We start from the raw sequence: 21,850 nt of genomic DNA on the forward strand, positions 1-21,850 counted from the left end.
TCCTGGACTCTGTGTCCTTCTCTCCTGACAAGGTGGAGGAGTTTTTGTCAAACCTCGACTCTGATTCTGCAACTGGACCAGACGGCATCAGCCCACGGGTCCTAAAATCCTGCTCTGCCGCTCTATCTCACCCTCTCTCTGTTCTTTTCACCCTATCTTTTGCTCAAGGTCATCTGCTAGCATCCTGGAAATCAGATAACATTACCGCTTTACACAAAAAAGGTGCAAAAACAGATCCTTGCAACTACAGACCAATCAGCCTGCTCCCAATTATCAGCAAAGTCATGGAATCCATCATTGCTTTGGATATGAAATCTTTCCTCTTCTCCAATGGCTTGATCTCTGATCATCAATTTGGTTTCAGACCAGGTCACTCTACTCTGGACATGCTGCTTCTGCTGTCTCAACAATGGATGGAGGTCCTCAATGCCAAACAGGAAATCAGAGCTGTCTCCCTTGACATATCACGGGCCTTTGATACGGTCTGGCACCCAGCTCTGCTCACCAAACTCTCCTCCTATGGTATCCATGGAAATCTCCATGCATGGCTTGCGGACTTCCTCTCTGGTCATAGTCAACGTGTGGCCCTGAATGGATTTCTCTCATCTCCCCTTCCTGTTCAGGCTGGAGTTCCCCAAGGAAGTGTGCTGGGCCCTGTGCTTTTTCTGGTCTTTATCAATGATCTCTCCGACTCTCTGGAAAATCCTCTCTATCTCTTTGCTGATGACTCCACTCTCTGCCGCTCCATTCCTCATCCCTCAGATCGGCAGTCTGCAGCCTCCTCACTCTCTGAAGACCTGGACAAAATCACAGACTGGTCAAACAAGTGGAACATGTCTTTCAATCCTGACAAATCTCACTCTCTTACTATGTCTCTCCGAAAAGATCGACTGGACAACCCTCCCATCTACTTTCTCAACAATCCTCTCCAAGAAGTTCTGTCGCTAAAGCTTTTGGGTCTCACTATCTGCCATGATCTTTCTTGGGAAATCCACATTTCCAAGCTGGCCTCCAAAGCCAGTCGCCGACTGGGCATCCTCCGTCGTGCGAAGTCCTTCCTCAGCACACCTGAGCTCCTCACCACATACAAGGCTTTCATCCGCAGCTCAATGGAATACTGTTCTCCCCTATGGGCCGGTGCTCCTGCCTCACACCTGGCTCGGCTTCACGCTGTTGAATCCAAAGCTTTCAAAATCATTGGAATCTCACGCGATGAAGCTATCTCTGAGGGCCTTTCACTCACTCACCGCAGGCAGGTAGGTGGTCTTTCTGTCTTCTACCGACTCCTCTCCGGCCTTGCTCCCCCAGCTCTCTCTGTGCTCTGTCCCCCAAATATTCCTACAGGTCGCACAAGATCTGCCAGCAACCCTCTGATGGTTAAACTGCCGAAATCTCGGCTCTCTGCTCACCTTTACTCTTTCATTCATCTTTTCTCCCGCCTCTGGAACAAACTCCCACACTCCCTTCAATCCCTCTCCTCCCTCCAGGTCTTTAAAACAGCTGTTCACCACCATCTCTTATCTTCCCCCATCCAAAACCTTGATCTTTTCTACCCCCACTAATTCACCCCAGATCCACCTTGTTTGAAATTCCAACTTCTTTCCTGGAAATCCTGGCAGTGTCCATATGTTTATACCTCTCCCACCCCCCCCCCCCCCCCTTCACATGCCTCCCCCCAAAGCCCTCTCCCTCCCACAGATCTCTCGATGTCTCCATGTCTCTCGGTCCCTGCTCTCAAATGTTGTTTTTGTGTCTTTCCCCCTCTCTCCCCATCTTGTCTACCGCTCCCGATGTTATTTGTTTTATGTGTCTGTTTGTCTTTCTGTGTGATTAATGTTCGCTCTTTCACGAGCCTCGATCTTGTATACAAAAAACAAAAACAAAAAAAAAAACTGTGCTTTTCTTTTCCTCGTTTCAAACGCCGCACCCTGTATTGGTCTTTTAACACCTCACTTCTGAGCGATCCTTTCTTTAAGTCATCCTTTGTGGTTTTTTGGGACAAGGTTGTGTATTTCCAACATCGTTTCCTAAATCTCTGTCAGTGGTGGGACTATGCTAAAGCGTCGAACCGTGTATTCTGTCAGCAATACAAAACCAATTGCTCTCAAAGTAAACAATTATGTATTGATGCCTTGAAACAAGAAATTCTACGATTGCAGGAAGGTGCTGAGGTCCTCAGTGATGAAAGACGGTGTCAACTCCTCTTTGAAAAACAAACTCTGCTTAAGGAATTAATTCAAGAAAATGGTATTGGTGCCTTAGTCAGGCTGAGAGTGAATGGTTTACTGTCGTCAGACACGTGTTGTAAAGATTTCTTTAAGTTTGAGAAGACGACCAAGGCGAGCCAGCAAATGCTTAGTCTTCAGGCTAGTGATGGGCATATTCTTAGTGATAATACGGAGATTGTTCACTTTGTTCGGTCTTATTTTGAGAATGTGTTTTCCTTTAAGCCCAATGATGTGCCTGCAATGCAGAATATTACGACCAATTTACCGCAGATAGATGAGCATCAGTGGCATGTCTTGGATGAGAACATTACTCTCGGTGAACTTAAAACTGCGCTCGATGGCCTTGCTGATCATAAGGCTCCTGGTTTTGATGGGCTACCAGCTGAATTTTATAAAACCTTTTGGGACATGCTCGGTTCTGCTTTGCACTCAGTGTTTTTATACAGTCTGCGTGAGGGATTGTTACCCCTTAGTTGTCGGCGTGCAGTTGTTTGCCTTATCCCTAAGGAAAACGACCTGCAATTGATACAGAACTGGCGTCCAATCTCTCTTCTCTGCACAGATTACAAGATTTTTGCCAAAACGCTAGCTAACCGTGTAAAGACTGTTTTAAGCACAGTTGTACATCAGGATCAATCGTACTGTGTTATGCACAGATCTATGCACGATAACATTTTTTTTGGTACGAGACCTGTGGGATGTGTGTGCATTTCAACAACAACATACCGGTCTCTTTTTTATTGACCAGGAAAAGGCTTTTGACTCTGTTAATCATGAGAATTTGTTTCACATTTTAAAGCAATTTGTTTTTAGGGCATCTTTTATTTCTTATGTATCCTTATTGTACAATCACATTTTTAGCTTGATCAAAATCACTGATGGTCTCTGTTCACCTTTGCGGATTGGGAGGGGAATTCGGCAAGGTTGTCCCTTATCTAGAATCTTGTACTCTCTTTGCCTTGAGCCCCTTTTGATTCGTTTATGATCTTCTTATGGGATTTTCAGTGACTCCATCAGAAAATCCCGTTATCATTTCGGCCTATGCTGATGATGTATGTGTTGCTGTTCGCAGCAGTAATGACATTGCTCTGCTATTTGAGTGTCTACGGGTCTACTCTCAAGCATGTACAACGCAAATTAATTGGTCGAAATGCAAAGCAGTTTGGGTCGGCGGTACGCCACCTTCTGCCCTTCCAATTCTCCCTATGAATTTGACATGGGGAAAAGAAGGTGTGAAATACCTCGGTGTTTATCTTGGAACCCCAGGTTTTGTCAAAAGGAATTGGGATGGTTTGCTCCACAAAATTAGCAATAAATTAAACAGATGGAGAGGAATTTTGTCGACCTTGTCTTTTCGAGGTCGTGCCCTGGTTATTAACAACCTGGTGGCCCCTCTCTTATGGCATAAAATGATTGCCTTGCAGCCACCTGTAACGTTGGTGTCGTCAATCCAAAAATGCTTACTTGACTTCTTTTGGGATGGCAAACACTGGCTAAAGCCAGAGACTATTTGCCTTCCACTGGAGGAAGGGGGTCATGCACTTGTGGACATTCTTTGTCGGGTGATGGCCTTCCGAGTCTCTACAGCTCGTCGTTTTATATTTCTGGAGGCCTTGCCCTGGAAATCTACTGCAAACTGTATATTAAAACAAGCTGGCATGCTAGGCTACAATTGTGAACTCTTTTTCATGGAGTTGCAACATGTCGATGCTTCGCTGCTTCCTGACTTTTACCAAGATGTCTTGAACGTCTGGTGGTCCATTTCAGTAACTCGGCAAATGGGGACGTACAACAGTGAAAGGTTCCTCTGGGAACCCCTTTTCTACAATGGCCTTTTTCCTGCTATTCCTCACTCACATGCTTTTGTGCAACGTTTTTTGAGTGCTGGAGTGAAAACGACTCAGGACATTCGTGACTGTAACAGGAATAGTTGGTTCTCCGTAGGACATTTTCAAGTAAGAACTGGCATCAGATCTTTGAGGAGCGTAGCCAAGGTCCTACAGGAAATCCTGTGTGTTTTTCGGCACTTGGGCCTGAGCTCAACCGCCAACATTGGTGACCACCATACACCACCACAGATCTGTGCTAGCCTGCCGGCTGATAGCACCACAACATCTTTTTTCTTTTTCTTTTTCTTTTTTTGTATAGAGTCGAGGCTCGTGAACGAGCTAACATTTATCAAACAAACAAATCAAACAAACAAGTAAACAAAGCACATAAAAGTGGGAGCGGTCGACAAGATGGGGAGAGAAGGGGAGGAAGCACATAAACACAACATTTGAGGGCAGGGACATCAGGAGATGTGTGGGAGGCAGAGGGCCTGGGGGGAGGAAGGATAGGTATAAAACGCAAGGACACCAAGGACGTCCAAGAAAGAAGTCAAAAGTCACCTCAAAAAAGTGGATTTGGGGTGAAATTAGTGGGGGTAGAAAAGATCAAGGTTTTGGATTGGGGAAGATAAGAGATGGTGGTGAATAGCCGTTTTAAAGACCTGGAGGGAGGAGTGGGATTGAAGAGAGTGAGGGAGTTTGTTCCAGAGGTGGGAGAAAAGAGGAGTGAAGGTGAGCAGAGAGTCTTGATTTTGGCAGTTTAACCATAAGAGGGTTGCAGGCAGATCTTGTGCGACCTGCAGGAATATTTGGGGGACAGAGCCCAGAGAGAGCTGGGGGAGCAAGGCCGGAAAGGAGTCGATAGAAGACGGAAAGACCACCAACCTGCCTGAGAATCTATCTTGTTATCCTCATCACCACTTTCCAGCAAGGATAAAAAGAGACTGTATTGTTTGTGTATCTCAGTTCGGTTTCCCTCGTTACAGCCAGTTTCTTTTGGGGCTCGATGAAAGAGAAACTGCCTTCTGGGTCTCCCTCCCATCCGCAATGGTCTGCAATGTATGTTTCACCGATTGTTAAAAGGACTGGTGATATTGCTTGGAGACTCGCCCATATGGTGTTGCCCTCCAATGTTTTATTACATCGTTTTAATGAGGATAATTCAGTGAAATGCCCTTTTTGTATGATTTCTGAAGACCTTTTCCATGCTTACGTAGATTGTGCAAGACTCTCTCCCTTCTTTGGTTTTTTATCAACTTTTTTTAATCGTATGAACTTTTCTTTTTCTACACGGGTTTTTATGTTTGGAACACCACTTAGTTACAAAAAACGCTCTGAGACTGCTCTTGTTAATTTCTTAATTTCTATTGGAAAATTAGCAATCTACAAAACAAGAAAAGCAAAGCTCCTGGCAAATGCTGATATTTTATGTGATGTGGTAATTGTGTTTAAGGCTCTAGTCATGGCAAGGTTACGCTTGGAATTCTCCTTTTGCCAAATGAAAGATGATTTACAAACCTTTGTGAAAAAAATGGTGTGCAAAGGGTGGGTTTTGTAAACTTGATAATGGTTTGTTAAATTTTTTATTTTAGTGTTTGGGGTTTTTATTGTTGTTGTTCGGCTGCACATGTTTGGAATTATAGTGACTTTATTATTTGCATGACTTGTGTGGTTTTCTTACCTTTATAATAAAAGAGATTCAAAAGTCTCTCTCTCTCTCTCTCTCTCTCTCTCTCTCTAGCTCTCGCTCTCACTCTCCGACTCTCGCTCTCCGACTCTCGCTCTCCGACTCTCGCTGTCCGACTCTCGCTCTCCGACTCTCGCTCTCCGACTCTCGCTCTCCGACTCTCGATCTCCGACTCTCGCTCTCCAACTCTCGCTCTCCAACTCTCGCTCTCCAACTCTCGCACTCCAACTCTCGCTCTCCGACTCTCGCTCTCCGACTCTCGCTCTCCAACTCTCTCTCTCCAACTCTCTCTCTCCAACTCTCTCTCTCTCTCTAACTCTCTCTCTCTCTGGCGCCACCTATCGGCCGTCGGTGCGTTGGGTGTAGCGTCATGGCGGCTGTGAGCAACTGCTCTGTGTTTTGGTGAGTCCGTCGTGAGGTTTCCCCCCTCTCCTGCCCTCCCCTGCCCCCCTCCCTCTCCTTTTCCATCCTGTGTGCCTTGGCATTTGTTTCCATCTGTTCTACACCTTTGCCTTCGAGAGAGAGAGGATTGAGAGCGGGCCCATTTTGGGTGCGGCCTACTGGCGTTGACGGCGCGTTGTAAGCCATTTCTGTGCTTATAATGCACGTTTATTTTTTACTTTAGTTCGTTTATTTAGGTTTGATACCCTCTTGTCCGGCTCGGACAAGCGGGGGGAGGGGGGGGGTATTTTCGCCGGAATGGCGAATGCACGCTCTCGTCGCGATGACTTTGAAGGCTTAACCAGGAAGCACGCGTTCGTGTGCGTGCCTCCGGATGGAGTCCCTGTCGAGGACATCATCCTCGCTGTGGGCAGCATTGTTGGGGATGAAAATATACGTGCAGCTTCGCGTATGAACCAGAAAGTGGTGGTGTTCGTTTCGGACGAGGAACTCGTCCATGACGTGGTAAGTGCGGGAATAACCACGGAAAGCGGTCACTTTATGATGGCATCGCTGCTATTAACCCCCGCGACGAGAGTGGTTATTTCTAACGTACCACCATTTATCCCAAATGACAAGTTAATGACCGTGCTATCACGGTACGGTAAAATGGTATCGAGGATTTCAACAATCCCTCTTGGGTGTCGGAATGAACGTGTTAAGCACGTAATGAGCTTCCGCAGACAGGTGTATATGGTCCTTCCAGACCGTGGGGACGACACAGGCCTCAACATCACTTTCAAAATTAATTTTGAAGAGGCAAATTTCCAGCTATACGCATCGTCCACCACCTTAACATGCTTTCAGTGTGGAGCGTATGGACATTTAAAACGTTCTTGTCCCAAAGCCTCGTGTGTCAGGTGTGGCAAGACAGGTCACACTGCCATAGTTTGTAAGGAAGAGGCTGCTCTGCTAATGAATACGCCCAGTGGGAGGGAGGTAAACGCTGCTCCACTAATGGATACTCCCAGTGGGAGGGAGGTTAACGTTGCTCCACTAATTGAGATTCCCAGTGGGGGGGAGGTTATCGCATTGCCACTGCCTAAAATTCCTAATGAGGGTGAATCCAGTGTTCCAAGCGTGAACGTATTTATTCCTCTTCAGCAAAATGTTGAAATGGACACTGATAGTAAAGTGGGGACGAGTAAACGAAGGGCTCCGCATGATAGTGACTCATCTGGAGCAGGTAAAAAGGTTGTGCTCGATTTGCAGGCTATTAGTGAAAAAACTCTTCAGGATGCACCTGGAATCTCTCTGCAAAGCGCGGACCAAATAAATAAAGAGGAAAACCCAGAAAAGAGCATCAGGGTTCAGCCGCTAAAACAACGCGCTTCCATTACTCACACAGACGACGTTAATGATGTAAATAATTCAGGCCACGATACCGTGAATGGTGCATCATTGATCCAAGCGAATGTCGCCGAACAGGCTGACATCCATAATAAATCTGCCAATATAGCAGAAAAGGGCGGAAACATAAATCCACAGGAATGTGGGAATAATGATTTCACGCCAATTGAGGAAATTAGTAAACAATGTGCTGATGTCTCCCAAACACAGCACTGCGTGGACCCCCCAGACAAGGGAAGGCTAGGTTGCATAGCAGGAGAAGAAAACAGTATTGACCCAGACCCCATTGGACCACTTTCTGATTTATCAGAATCGGAAGAGGAGGTGGAGGTAACAGCATTATCACAATTAATGCCAGATCAACCCCCAACGCCTCCCCATATTGTTCTCTCATTCCTCAATGAAACGTATAGACAGCGAAATGTCATCATTGGGGATCATTTCCCTGATTTGGCTCCCTTTATTCAGGCTGCAAAACTAGTCATAAAAAAATCTGAGGAATTAAACCTAACAAAATCGCAGTTTCATCGACTAAAGAAAATCTTAACAAAGGCAAAGAGTGAGTACTCACAGTGTCAGACAAAATATACTAATGAGTGATGAAGACGCTTAATCTTGCAACACTCAATATAAATGGCGGTGGGGCCAGTCACGTCCGCCAGATCCAAGTGAATAGCTTATTCAAAAGGAAACAAGTCGATGTAATATTACTGCAAGAAACTCATATTATTGAGAAGGTTGAACATGACTGGTGCAGCATGTTCAAAGGTAAATGTTTCTTCAGTAATATGTCATCTGTATCTGCTGGAGTGGGGTTTTTGTTAAAACCAGGACTTGTACCTGAATCTTGCCTCTTTCAGGAGGTGATTCGGGGACGTTTTGCCTCCCTAGAATTGGTGATCAATAGCCTGAAGCTTATTATTTTTAATGTATATGCACCAAGCGAGAGTACTGACCGTAAAGCCTTCTTTACTGAAGTGATAAACCATTTAAACTTGTTTGACCCAAATCAGTGCATATGCATGGGGGGAGATTTCAATTGTACGCTAGAGCCCAAAATAGACAGAAATTCACCGGAACCACATCCCGAGTCCCATGGTGACCTCTCCCAGTTCCTTTCAGGTGGGGTTTTTTTGGATGTATGGCGATTGATGCACCCAAATGACCGGCAGTTTACATGGTGTCGATGCTCCAATGGCCAAGTATCCTTAGCGAGGCTTGACCGCTGGTACATCACCCCACGATTAAGGAATATTGTAACCTCCTCAACTATTACCCCTTCCATCTTCTCTGACCACCACATGGTCACGATGGGCCTATCTTTCCCACAATTCAAACGGAGGAGCGCCTATTGGAAATTCAATACAAGCCTTTTGGATGATACCCTGTTTAAGGAAGCCTTTCGCATCCTATGGATAGCAATAGTTGGAAAAAAGCCCCTCTTTGCTTCCACTAACCTTTGGTGGGATAATATGAAAACTCATATACGACTGTTTTGTCAACAGTTTAATTCCCATATCACTCATGAAAATCAAATCACATTGGCACGGTTGGAAACCGAAATTCTAAAACTGCAAAACAAAATGGCAGAGCAGGAAAATGAGACAAATTATAAATTGCTCCTTGAAAAAAGGACCCAACTCCGGGAACTATTACAGGAGAAGGCTGCAGGACTGCTAGTTAGACTGAGAGTAAAAAGCATTAAAGTATCGGATAGTCCTAGCAAAGCCTTCTTTCACTTAGAAGCTGAAACGAAGCCTCCCCAGCTTATTTTATCAGTTAAGGACCCCAGTGGGAATGAAATTACAAGTTCTGATGGGGTAAAAATCACTATTAGAAAGTATTATTCTGAACTATTTGCTAAAAAAGATATATATGAGGATAAAATAAAATGTTTTACTTCCCATCTCCCAACCCTAACTGAGACTCAACGCCTGGAGCTGGATGTGCCTTTAAGCCTTGATGAATTACAGCGTGCCCTGGTTGGAATGGAATCTGGAAAGGCTCCGGGAATTGATGGCCTGCCAGCTGAGTTTTACATGGAATTTTGGGACATTTTGGGCCCAGAATTATTGAATGTAATCCAAGAATCCTTGCGAAAAGGTGTAATGCCACTAAGCCTAAGGAGAGCAGTGGTGAGTCTTCTCCCAAAGTCAGGAGACCTCCGGCGGATGTAGAATTGGAGACCGGTTTCAATAATGTGTACTGACTATAAATTGTTTTCGAAAGCAATGGCAAATCGTTTAAAAAAAGTCATTGGTGATCTGGTTTTACCTGATCAGACATTCTGCATCCCCAGTCGTTCGATTTACGACAACATTTTTTTCGTGCGGGATTTAATGTATGCTCGCCATGACCAAAATGATTTTGGAATATGTCTTCTAGACTTTGAAAAAGCCTTTGACAGCATTGACCATGTTTTCTTGTGCCATGTTCTTGAAGCATGTGGGTTTGGGGTAATTTTCAGGGCCTTTATAACTTTATTGTACACTGACATCTCCAGTGTAATTAAGGTGAACAATGAACTGGTTCCCCCCATAAAGGTTCAGAGGGGGGTACGGCAGGGTTGCCCAGTCTCAGGTTTGCTTTTTGCGCTAGCAATGGAGCCATTTCTTTGCACACTGAGAAAGAATATCTCTGGCCTGACCTGTTTTCCTGGAAGCCCACCAATGACTATATCGGCCTATGCAGATGATGTTTGCGTCATTATAAAAAACCACCAAGACATTGTTGCTCTTGTAAAGTCCTTAAGAACCTTTTTCATGGCTTCATCTCTGAAGGTTAATTGGACGAAAAGCAAAGCTCTTTGGGTACCATACCTTAATAGCTGCCTACCTGTCTCAACACATCTGCCTGCTCTTCCAGAAAACTTGGAGTGGAAAACAGATGGTGTTGATTACCTTGGTGTGTCCCTGGGCTCTACACAATTTGAGAAAAGGAATTGGGAAGGTGTGACTGGAGAAATAGACAGGAGGCTGAACCTGTGGAAAAGAGCCCTACCGCACCTCTCATTTAAGGGCCGAGTCTTAGTGGCAAACAACTTGGTTGCTGCAACGTTGTGGCATCGCTTTATTTGCCTGCAACCACCAGAAGTGCTGCTGGACAGGATACAGGCCAAACTTGTGGACTTTTTTTGGGGAGGCCATCATTGGCTGCGGCCAAGTGTAATATGCCTTACTTCATCTGAAGGTGGTCAGAGCCTTGTTCACGTGAGATCCCGTCTCATGGCTTTTCGCCTGTGTTCCATTCAACGCCTCCTGTTTGGTGAAAACCTGCCAAACCATGCCTTGGCTTGCCATATTTTACAGCAGGCGGGTAGACTCGGCTATGGTCTCGAAGTATTCCTGACTCACCTCAAGTACGTGAATACATCAACGCTCCCCATATTTTACCAGAGCCTTCTCAGTGCCTGGGAAAGACTTTCCGTGAGCCGCAAAGCGGACACCTACTCCCCAGGGATGTTCGAGGTTGAACCCCTGTTCTTCAATCCTCTCTTCCCTGATGTTCTCAAGAGTCGTCATTTGTGCCAACGCTTTATTGAGGCAGGCATAAACAAAGTATGGCACCTTCGGCCAAACTCCGGTGTCGGGTGGAGGAATGTGGAGGAAATTTCAACCTTGACGGCGATTCGGTCCAAGAGGACAATTGGAACGATTTTGAGGAAGGTTGTTCAAAAACGTCATCAGCTACAGAAACTTTGGACTTGGAATACTTTTGGACACCCCAACGAGTCCCCGTTTCCGAAACTGATTTTTGACTGCTTTCCCAAGGAACTTCCACCTGTTAGCACAGGGACAAGTGTATTGCATGCTGAGAGCAGCAAGAGCCTGTATAGGTGGTGGTTATCTCAAGTTCTTGATATTCCTCCGCTAAATGGAGTAGCACGATGGAAGAGGCTACTCCCTGCCGGGCCCCCCAATGAACCTGTATGGGAATCAATGTATAGTAAGCTGATCAACAAAAGAACAGGTGATCTTCAGTGGCGCCTTGCCCACTGGATCATCCCATGTAATACATATGTATGGAATTTTGCCCCAATATCTGCATGTTGCCCCTTTTGTTCTGTAAATGAGGATGTTTTTCATTTTTTTATTGGTTGTGAAAGACTTTTTCCTTTATTTGAATGGTTAGACTTTGTGTCGGTCAAAATGAATTTCAGATTTACTTTTCGATCCTTTATTTTTGGGCTCAAAAAGAGACGGCAACACAACAAGGAATATGAACTGTTGTGCTTTTTTGTAGCTACAGCAAAGCTTGCTACTTACCTGTCCAGAAAGGAGAAGCGGAATGGTAAGCCCATTCATCAATGCAAGGTCATGACGTTTTTCAACGCACTGTGTGCTGCAAGGCTAAAACAGGAGTTTGAGTTTTCCAAGAGCATGGGCGAAATTGATGGATTTGTGGAAAAATGGTGTTTGAAAAGTGTCTGTGAAGTCCGCCAAAACGAGTTGGTATTATTTTTCTCATGATTGTTCATAATTTCTACAATTCATAGTATTGCTGCAGAAGATTGCATTTGTTTTCGGTAAAAGTTGATCTGATCAACGCATATATCTGTATTGTTTCCTCGCTTCATCGTTTTCTCTTGTTTTTGGCTTTGTTGATTTTATACACTGTACATCCATGCACTTTATAATTTTTGGAATAAAAGGACGTCAAAAGTCAAAAAAAAAAAAAAAAAAAGTCTCTCTAACTCTCTCTCTCTCTAACTCTCGCTCTCTAACTCTCTCTCTCTCTCTAACTCTCTCTCTCTAACTCTCTCTCTCTAACTCTCTCTCTCTAACTCTCTCTCTGTAACTCTCTCTCTGTAACTCTCTCTCTCTCTATCTCTCTCTCTCTGTAACTCTCTCTCTCTCTCGCGCGCCCTCTGCTGGCTGTCGGTGTGTTTGGGCGCGGCAAGATGGTGGCTGTGCATGTGTGGTGAGGTACGAGCTGCTCTGCTGTTCTACTCTTTTGTCCCTTTCCACGTCGTATCTCACCTTTTCCTTCCCCCTGTTCGTTTATCTTTACATCCTTACTCTGCATTTGTGCCCCAACCCCTCCCCTTTGATCAGACCCAACACTTCGGGGCTTCGGCCTCCCCCATCCCCCTCTGCCTCCCTTTTCCCTCCTCGATTCCCTTTTCTTACCTCGTTTGTATTTATATTCACTCCGTGTCCTTTGTTTCCTTTTCCGTTTCTGAGAGAGAGAAAGAGAGCCCGCAGCTGTTTGTGGATAACTTTTGCATTAATCGGCGGCCCATCCCGTCCTCCGGCTGATCGCTTTTTCTCCACCAGCTGTGTTTGTTTTTCGCCTTTGAAAATCTGTCTCGGCTCGTAATTAATTAATCACTGTTCGAGAGCGATATTCACTCTCCCGTCCTCGTCCCCCCCCCCCCCGCCCCCCCGTCCCCCGTCCCTCGCCCCCGTCCCCCGTCCCTCGTCCTTCGTCCCTCGTCCCTCTTCCCCCGTCCCTCGTCCCCCGTCCCTCGTCCCCCCCCCTCGTCCCCCCCCCCTCGTCCCCTGTCCCACCCCCCCCCCTCGTCCCCTGTAAATTATGACCTCGTTTTCGCGTTACGCAGCATATGAAGCGTTAACTCGTAGACATGGCGTTGTTTGTGTCCCACCGAACGAGGTCAGTGTCGAAGACCTCGTTATCGCTGTGGGCAACATAATCGGTATTGATAAAGTTCGCGCGGCCTCACGAATGAACAAACGTGTCGTTATTTTCGTATCCGAGGCTGAACTGGTTCACGAGATTGTACGTACAGGATTATCGACAGATGACGGACATTTCGTACTCGTGTCCCCTCTCGACACTCCAGCCGTTAAGGTCATCATCTCGAACTGTCCTCCATTCCTGAAGAACGAGAGACTGGTCTCCGAACTATCTCGTTATGGTACTGTGGTTTCGCATGTCACGATGTTACCTTTACGTTGCCAGGACGACCGGGCTAAACATGTGATGTCTTTCAGGAGACAAGCTTATCTTGTACTTCCTCCTTCTAACGTCGAAAGAACGCTGAACATTGTTTTGAAATTCAAAATTGATAATCATGATTACCAATTATACGTAACCACTGATACCTTGAAATGTTTTGAATGTGGTAAATTCGGACACCTGAAACGCTCTTGCCCAAAAACGGCTTCGTCGAACGATGGGACAAACCACGTAAACAACAAGGGTTCTTCTTCTTCATCTTTTGCTTCGGCTGTGAAGGGAACATCTTCCATGTCCGGCAATAACGCTCAGCCTTCCCATCCCGATGATCCAAACAGCACAACGAACGTCGGGGATGGTTTCACCATTGTTCCGTCAAGAAAGAGAAAGACCCTTCCCGACGGTCATTTAACTCAGAAAAAGGCAGCATTTAACAATAAGCAACCTGTCGGTAACACCCCCCCAGTCGTGACCGATGCCACTCTACAAGGCTTACCTGGGACAAACCCTGTACCTACAGCCAACAAGTTCGGCCCCCTTTCATGTGAGGACATAGACGTTCCACATGCAGGGACTGGTTTACCTGTTAACAAATCAAATGGAATCGTCTCACCTGTTACGGACTCGGCTATTGGAAAGTCCTCTGATGATTTTGCTGAGACCACTGGTGATGAACCTGCTGAGACCACTGGTGATGAACCTGTCGAGACCATGGATGATGAACCTGCTGAGACCATTGGTGATGAACCTGCCGAGACCACTGGTGATGAACCTGCCGAGACCACTGGTGATGAACCTGCTGAGACCATTGGTGATGAACCTGCCGAGGCCACTGGTGATGAACTTGCTGTCACTTTGGAAAATGTTAATCCTGAGCATGATGATGCTGAATTCCCGCCAGCAGAAAATAGCGAAACTGTCCCAGTTACTGCTCTCACTTCATCACCGGGTGAAGCTGGAATCGCAGGAATCAATATCTTGCAAGAGACTCCTATTCTGCTAGATACCGCCACACCATCGGAGGTTGTTGCAGTCGGGGGAAGCAACATCGCTGCATCTGCTGATGCTGTTTCTGTTTCACAAAATCCACAGATTATTGCTGTTATTCCTCAAAGCAATGTTCCCACGGTGGGAGAGCACACAGATGTTACAACTAGTGCAGGTCCGTGTGCCAATATTGATGACAGCAGCGACATGCAGGATTATACAAGCTTGTGTGATTCGGAAATTAAAACTGACTCCGACGAATCTGACCTGGAGGAAGCAAACAGCCAGGTGGAAGCAATGGAGAAACCTACCAGTCTAGGTCCTACTTCCCCTGAACAAATACGACTTTTCTTGCAAAATACGTACAGGAAACGCAGTATAAACCTAACAGAATACTTTCCCGATTTACCGTCCTTCCTTGAGTGTGCTCAGGCTATTATACGCAGGCCTGACTTATTCAACTTTCCTCAGACACATTGTCACCGTTTAAGAAAATTGATCGCCAAGACGAAAAAGACTCTAAGTTAATTCATGGTGAGTTTCAAGATTGGAACAGTAAATGTCAATGGTGGTGGAAGTTCACTCCGCCAGATCCAGATCAAGCAGCTGATAAACGCAAACGGTCTCGACATAGCGTTGTTGCAGGAGACCCACGCTGTCAGATCTGTTCAGGCCCAGTGGCGGCTCATTATGGATAAGGAGTGTTTCTTTAGTAACAGCTCCTCGTCTAAGGCAGGAATCATGTTTGTCTTAGGGAAACATTTCCAACCATCCTCGCTTCAATTTGCGAATATCATTGATGGCCATCTTGCCTCTGTGACCTTCTATCTCAATCAGGTCAAGTTTACAATCCTTAATGTGTATGCTCCAAGCAAAAATGGTGAGCGGATCTCCTTCTTTGCTGAACTGAGAAAGTTCCTCCAAACACTGGATCTGCAGACTTGTCTAATTATTGGTGGCGATTTTAACTGTACTGTTAATGCCTCATGCGACCGAAACGGGCCGGAACCTCAACCATGTACCGCAAAACTCTTTGCAAATATCATCGCAAAATATAATCTCCATGATGTCTGGCGCTTGCAACACCCTTCCGAACAATCCTACACATGGTGTCGTTGTTCCAACAACCACATCTCACTTGCGAGGCTTGATCGCATTTATGTAAATTCTCACCTGTTACATGGAGTTTGCAAATCTGACATCGTGCCTTCCGGTTTCTCCGATCACTTCCTAGCTCGAGCATTCGTTCAACTCTCGAAACCGTGTCCAGGGAGTTCTCACTGGAAGTTCAACAATAGTTTAATAGAAGACTTCAACTTTATTCAGGCTTTTGAATCTTTCTGGACAGATCTCTTGGAACGGAAGCTAAGCTGTTCTGTTAACCCACTGGTGTGGTGGGATCTAGTAAAAACCCAAATCAAAGGCTTCTGCCAACAATACCAGAGCTTCTCAAAAAGGGCTGATTATGAAGCAAGGAAATTATTGCAATCAGAGATTTTACATCTTCAGAGGGTCACAGGACAAAATAATAATGTGCAAAGAGCCTTAACCGAAAAACAGTCTTTATTGAAAGAAATAACTGAGAGGAATGCACGTGGTGCCCTAGTTCGGATGAGGGTGCAGCACCTTAACGAGACAGACATACCAACTAAGTATTTTTTTTCCTTAGAGAAACGCCTCCCGAACAAACAGCTCTCTCAACTGCGTTTGGCAGACTCATCCATCACTTTCAACCAATCAGTTATTAAACTTTTCACAAAGGAATATTTCTCGAAAATATACTCGATGGAGCAAATAAATCCCGTCAGTGTCGCCTCTATCTCCGTAGGGCTGCCAGTGTTGTGTGAGGGTGGACGTTCCTACCTGGAGGGGCCCATTACCTTGGACGAACTTGGCGCCGCTCTGCACAGCCTTGCTGTTGGGAAAGCGCCCGGATTGGACGGACTCACAACTGAATTTTATAATAAATTCTGGCATCTACTGGGTCCCGAACTCCTCAACACCTTGAACGCAAGCTGCCAGCTTGGAGAGCTCCCTCAGAGTTGCCGACGGGCTATTCTCACCCTCATTCCAAAGAAAGGAGACTTGCTCTATATTAAAAACTGGCGCCCAATCTCTTTGCTATGCACAGACTATAAAGTATTCTCAAAAGCCCTGGCATTGCGACTTACTCCTCATCTCTCCTCATTGTTGAAAGAAGACCAATGTTATTGTGTACCCAAGCGCTCCATCTATGACAACATCTCCCTCGTAAGAGACATGATTGAACTGTGCAAAGAAAACCCCACAGATTTGGGACTCCTTCTCCTTGATCAGGAGAAGGCCTTTGACCGCGTCGATCATCGGTACCTCTTCAAAGTGCTTGAACGGTTTGGACTTGGTCCGACCTTCATTTCTTACATTAAGATACTGTATAACAATATCTCTAGTGTGCTTAAGATAAACAATGGACTTGTTACACCCTTGCCTGTCAACAGGGGAATTCGACAAGGTTGCCCCCTCTCTGGCTTGCTCTATGCTCTCTCCATCGAACCCTTACTGGGTTATTTGCGTGCTAGACTAACCGGGGTTGGTTTTTCTCATCTTGAACGGCCCATTAAGGTGCTGGCATATGCTGATGATGTGTGTGTTTTTGTGCGGAACCTCAATGACATTAACGTTGTCCGTTATTGTCTATCCGTGTTTGAAAAGGCTTCTTCAGCCAAAGTGAATTGGGAGAAAACGAGCGCCATTTGGCTTGGTCCGTCATGTCACTCGGCACCCAAACTTCCTGCTCCTCTTGCATGGGCCACTGATGGCGTGAAATACCTTGGAGTGTTCTTGGGTAATGACGCCACAGTAGCAAAGAATTGGGCTGGTCTGTTGGATCTTGTTGAAGGGAAACTGCAAAAATGGAGAAATCTGATAACACAACTGTCTTATCGTGGAAGGGTCTTGGTGATCAACAGTTTGGTGGCCTCTACCCTATGGCACAGGTTCTTTGTGCTGCACCCTCCGGTAGTGTTGCTTCAACAGCTCCAGAAGTGCTTTGTGTCTTTCTTCTGGGATGGAAAGCACTGGTTGCGACCCGAGGTCCTCAGCTTGCCACTGACCGATGGAGGCCAAGGCCTGGTTGACATAAAGAGCCGGTTAATGGCCTTTCGACTCTCGGTTGCTCTACGCATGCTGTACATGCACCCCTCTCCACCTTGGGTCGGCGTCGCTCGTCGCCTTTTGCAGCAGGCGGGGAGACTAGGCTATGACCACGCTATATTCTTGATGGATCTCTCGCATCTTGATATGTCTCCCCTCTCCAGGTTTTATCAAAGTGTACTAAACGCATGGCGAACTCTAACAACAACAAGAGCTACGCATTCATACACAAAGCAAATGTTCTTGATGGAACCTTTGTTTTACAATTCAATTTTCCATGATATGCCTGCTGATAGGTGCCTCGTTCAACGCTTTGTCGCGAAGAACATAAAATCGGTCGCCGATCTTTTAAGCCCAAGTGGCAGTTGGATCGGAGCTGATGCATTGGCAAGCCTGGTTGGCGTGCGATCCTCCAGAGTTGTGGCACGTATGCTACGCTGTGTGCTTCATACCTATGTACAGCTTGCACCTAACTGGGAGCAAGTCCAAGCAGACAACGAACAAGGTGCCTCTCCTGCTACCTTTCCTGAACTTATTTGCAAGTTTTCTCTTGCCAACTCTCCTCCGTGTACCCCCTTTAGCATAGGATTCAATGGGGTTCCGAAACAAAAAGACCTCTATTTGGGTTGCGTAAGTTTCCTTTTGCAAGGGCAAATGACACAGCGGAGGGTTCGATGGAGAGACCTCTTACCTTGTTCCCCCCCATATTTTCCTAATTGGAAAGGATTCTATCATCCTCCTGTGCCGCCACGACATGGTGACCTCCAATGGAGACTTGCACACTGGATCCTCCCCTCTAACCACTTGCTGCACCGCTTCTCAAGTCTCCTAGCAGATGAATGTCCCTTTTGTAAAAGACCTGAAAACCTCTTTCATATTTATGTTGAATGTCAACGGTTGGCTCCTTTATTTATCTTTCTTAAGAATTGTTTTGGCAGGATTGGCTTGGTTTTCAACACTTGTGTTTTCATTTATGGCTTAGACATCTCACACAAGAATATGAATGATGTGTTAGGTAATTTCCTGCTTGCACAGGCAAAAATGGCAGTGTATAAATCAAGAAAAAGAAAAGTTGATGATCCCGGAGCTAATGAGGAAAATGCCTTATTCTTGTTTAAAAATCTTGTGACGAGCCGTGTAAAGTTAGACTTTGCCTTTTTCTCCATAACAGGAAGGCTGCCACAGTTTGAGACCAAATGGTGCGTGAAAGAAGTCATTTGTAAAATCCTGGAGAAACGTTTACTGTTTTGTGAAATGTTTTGTGCATAATTTTTACTGTATTTTACTGTATTAATATTTTTTTGTTTGTTTCTCTGCTTGAAATGACAATGTGACCCCTATTTGGGGGTTTTCTTTTTCTATTTTTATAATAAAAAGATACAAAAGTCTCTAACTCTCTCTCTCTCTCTCTCTCTCTCTCTAACTCTCTCTCTCTCTAACTCTCTCTCTCTCTCTAACTCTCCCTCTCTCTCTCTAACTCTCTCTCTCTCTCTAACTCTCTCTCTCTCTAACTCTCTCTCTCTCTCTGTAACTCTCTCTCTCTCTGTAACTCTCTCTCTCTCTGTAACTCTCTCTCTGTAACTCTCTTTCTCTAACTCTCTCTCTCTCTAACTCTCTCTCTCTCTAACTCTCTCCCTCTCTAACTCTCTCTCTCTCTAACTCTCTCTCTCTAACTCTCTCTCTCTAACTCTCTCTCTCTAACTCTCTCTCTCTCTAACTCTCTCTCTCTCCAACTCGGTCATGGCCCTGACTTTGTGAAGGCGTGGGTACACCATCCTGGGTGTGGAGAATCTCTGGGTCACTCCTGCTGTCTCCGTGCCACGGGCTTGTTCGAGAGAACTGTGCAGAGCTATATAACAACAACAACACCAACAACTGCTACGAGGAACTGAACAAGGAAAATAAGCAACGTGTGACAGAGACAACCTTGTATGCATATTTCTCCAAGAAAGATGATGGTGCTGGTACTTCCCGGGATGTAGTCACCAAGTCTGCCACACCTCAATCAGCCACCTCTTCAGAGGATGTGGACAACCCTGCCACCCCTCAGTCTTGTCTTAAGACATAGCATTTTGATAAATTTTGTTGCATTAATATGCGTATTTTTTCATTGTAGATTTAAGATTCCGTATAAACCTATCTACATTTATATAATGGGAGCATATGGCATAATTAAATTCGATATACGGAAAGATTTTAGGAATGGTAATCCTTCTGTATATCAAGGGATTACTGTACTGTGTATTGTTTGGTCTGGTCTGTTATTATGTCTATCTGTCTGTCAATCGCCTACAATCCTGCAGGTCACAATTCCAGACCAATCTTCACGTATCATTATCACCTGGTAGAGATAGTCACAAGCTAGAAGCTTATTGTTTTTGAGGTCAAAAGGTCAAGGTTGCATAAAATCGTCAATGTTGATTGACCTAAAATTAGAACAGAATTTGCATATCGGACGACTGAATTGGTTCACCAAAACTCAGAACAATTGATTTATCCCATTTGACATGTCAACGGTTTCCATGACAACAATTTCACCCCATTTTAATGGAATGGGAGACTTTTTGTGATTTTATTATTGCCATGCCTTTAATTTTTTTGGAAGTTATCAGATTCAAGCTTACACCGCTTATTTGTATGTATGTGTCGTATGTGTGTAAATGTGGTCAAAATTAGTCAAAGGTCAAGGTCAAGGCCATTCGAAACATGCAAAAAACCCATGAGGCCACAGTTAGAAAAGTTATCAACCAAATTTATGTATAACGATTAACAATGCGGTTTAAGGAGGCTTGCAAGAACATTTGCACACATTCCGCATCACATTACGCTAATCTAGAGAAGATGTGGAACATGACATGGAAGAGTTTGATCTTATACCCTGAAGGTTTCAGCTACAGCCATACCATTCGTATTAAAAACCATTACTTTAATTTTAAAAGATTTCATCAAAATTAGGTTATAAAAAGGAACAACTTCATGGACGACGACCAAGATTACTATCTTACTAACTTGGCATTCTCTGTTGTACAAAGCATTTCCTTGGCACACCTGAACTATCCACCGACAAGCCCTTCATCTACAGCTTGATGGAGTACTGCTCTCCCCTCTGGGCTGGTGCTCCTGCCTCACATCTTGCTTGGCGTCAAGGAAACCAAGAACTTCAAGGTCATTCGGCTGCCCCCAGTGTTAATTGTCAAATACGTGATTACGAAAGTCATAGCAGTTGATAACATTGATTCATTAATTCAAATTCAATTCACAACTCACGTCGTTTGACATAGAGCCTTGCAAGCTGCCGTAGAGGTTGAGGACCTGCATTGAGACTTTTCAACACTTCTTGCAAAGTTTTGCCCACGTCCATGTCCCTCAAAGTGTCCAGCTGTAGCACCGATGATAGCTGTTGCTGTGTTTCAGATCCTGATGAAGAGCCTGAAAGTTCAAAGTGTGACACATGGCTGATCAAAGGGTTAAAAACAGTTTTCAAGAAACCGAACCAGAGTTATAAACTTTAATTCTACCACCTAACTTTGTTTTGACTTTCATTTTTACGGCGTAGCCAATCGGGCAGAACCGTCGAGAACAGTGTTTGTCCATCCGTATGTATGTACAGTGCATTCAGAAAGTATTCAAACCCATTCACTTTTTTCACATTTTGTTATGTTGCAGCCTTATGCTGAGATCGTTTAAATTCATTTTTTTCCCTCATCAATCCACACTCAATACCCCATAATGACAAAGAGAAAACAGGATTTTAGAAAGTTCTGCAAATTTATTAAAAAGAATAAACTGAAATAACACATTGACATAAGTATTCAGACCCTTTGCTATGACACTTGAAATTTAGCTCAGGTGCCTCCCATTTCTCTTGATCATCTTTGAGATGTTTCTACACCTTGATTGGAGTCCACCTGCGGTAAATTCAATTGATTGGACATGATTTGGAAAGGCACACACCTGTCTGTATAAGGTCTCACAGCTGACAATGCATATCAGAGCAAAAACCAAGCCATGAGGTCGAAGGAACTGCCTGCAGAGCTCAGAGACAGAATTGTGTCGAGGCACAGATCTGGGGAAGCCTACAAAAAGTTTTCTGCTGCATTGAAGGTTCCCAAGAGCACAGTGGCCTCCATAATTCTTAAATGGAAGAAGTTTGGAACAACCAGGACTCCTCCGAGAGCTGGTCACCCGGCCAAACTGAGCAATCAGGGGAGAAGGGCCTTGGTAAGAGGTGACCAAGAACCCGATGGTCACTCTGGCTGAGCTCCAGAGATCTTGTG

The 21,850-nt window shown here is 45.1% G+C and overlaps 1 protein-coding gene across 1 annotated transcript in view; it reads right to left on the reverse strand.

The window, feature by feature from the left end:
- The window catches only part of LOC137430352 (pigment epithelium-derived factor), a 53,391-nt gene that overhangs the window by 12,935 nt on the left and 18,606 nt on the right, over positions 1 to 21,850 (reverse strand). Inside the window, exon 4 of the mRNA XM_068121156.2 lies at positions 20,841 to 21,002. Coding sequence (XP_067977257.2) covers positions 20,841 to 21,002 — 162 coding nt within the window. The remainder of the gene's footprint in view (positions 1 to 20,840; positions 21,003 to 21,850) is intronic.

The sequence above is a fragment of the Myxine glutinosa genome, chromosome 6 (assembly GCF_964187855.1).
Source record: "Myxine glutinosa chromosome 6, kmMyxGlut1.1, whole genome shotgun sequence".
Lineage (NCBI taxonomy): Eukaryota > Metazoa > Chordata > Myxini > Myxiniformes > Myxinidae > Myxine > Myxine glutinosa.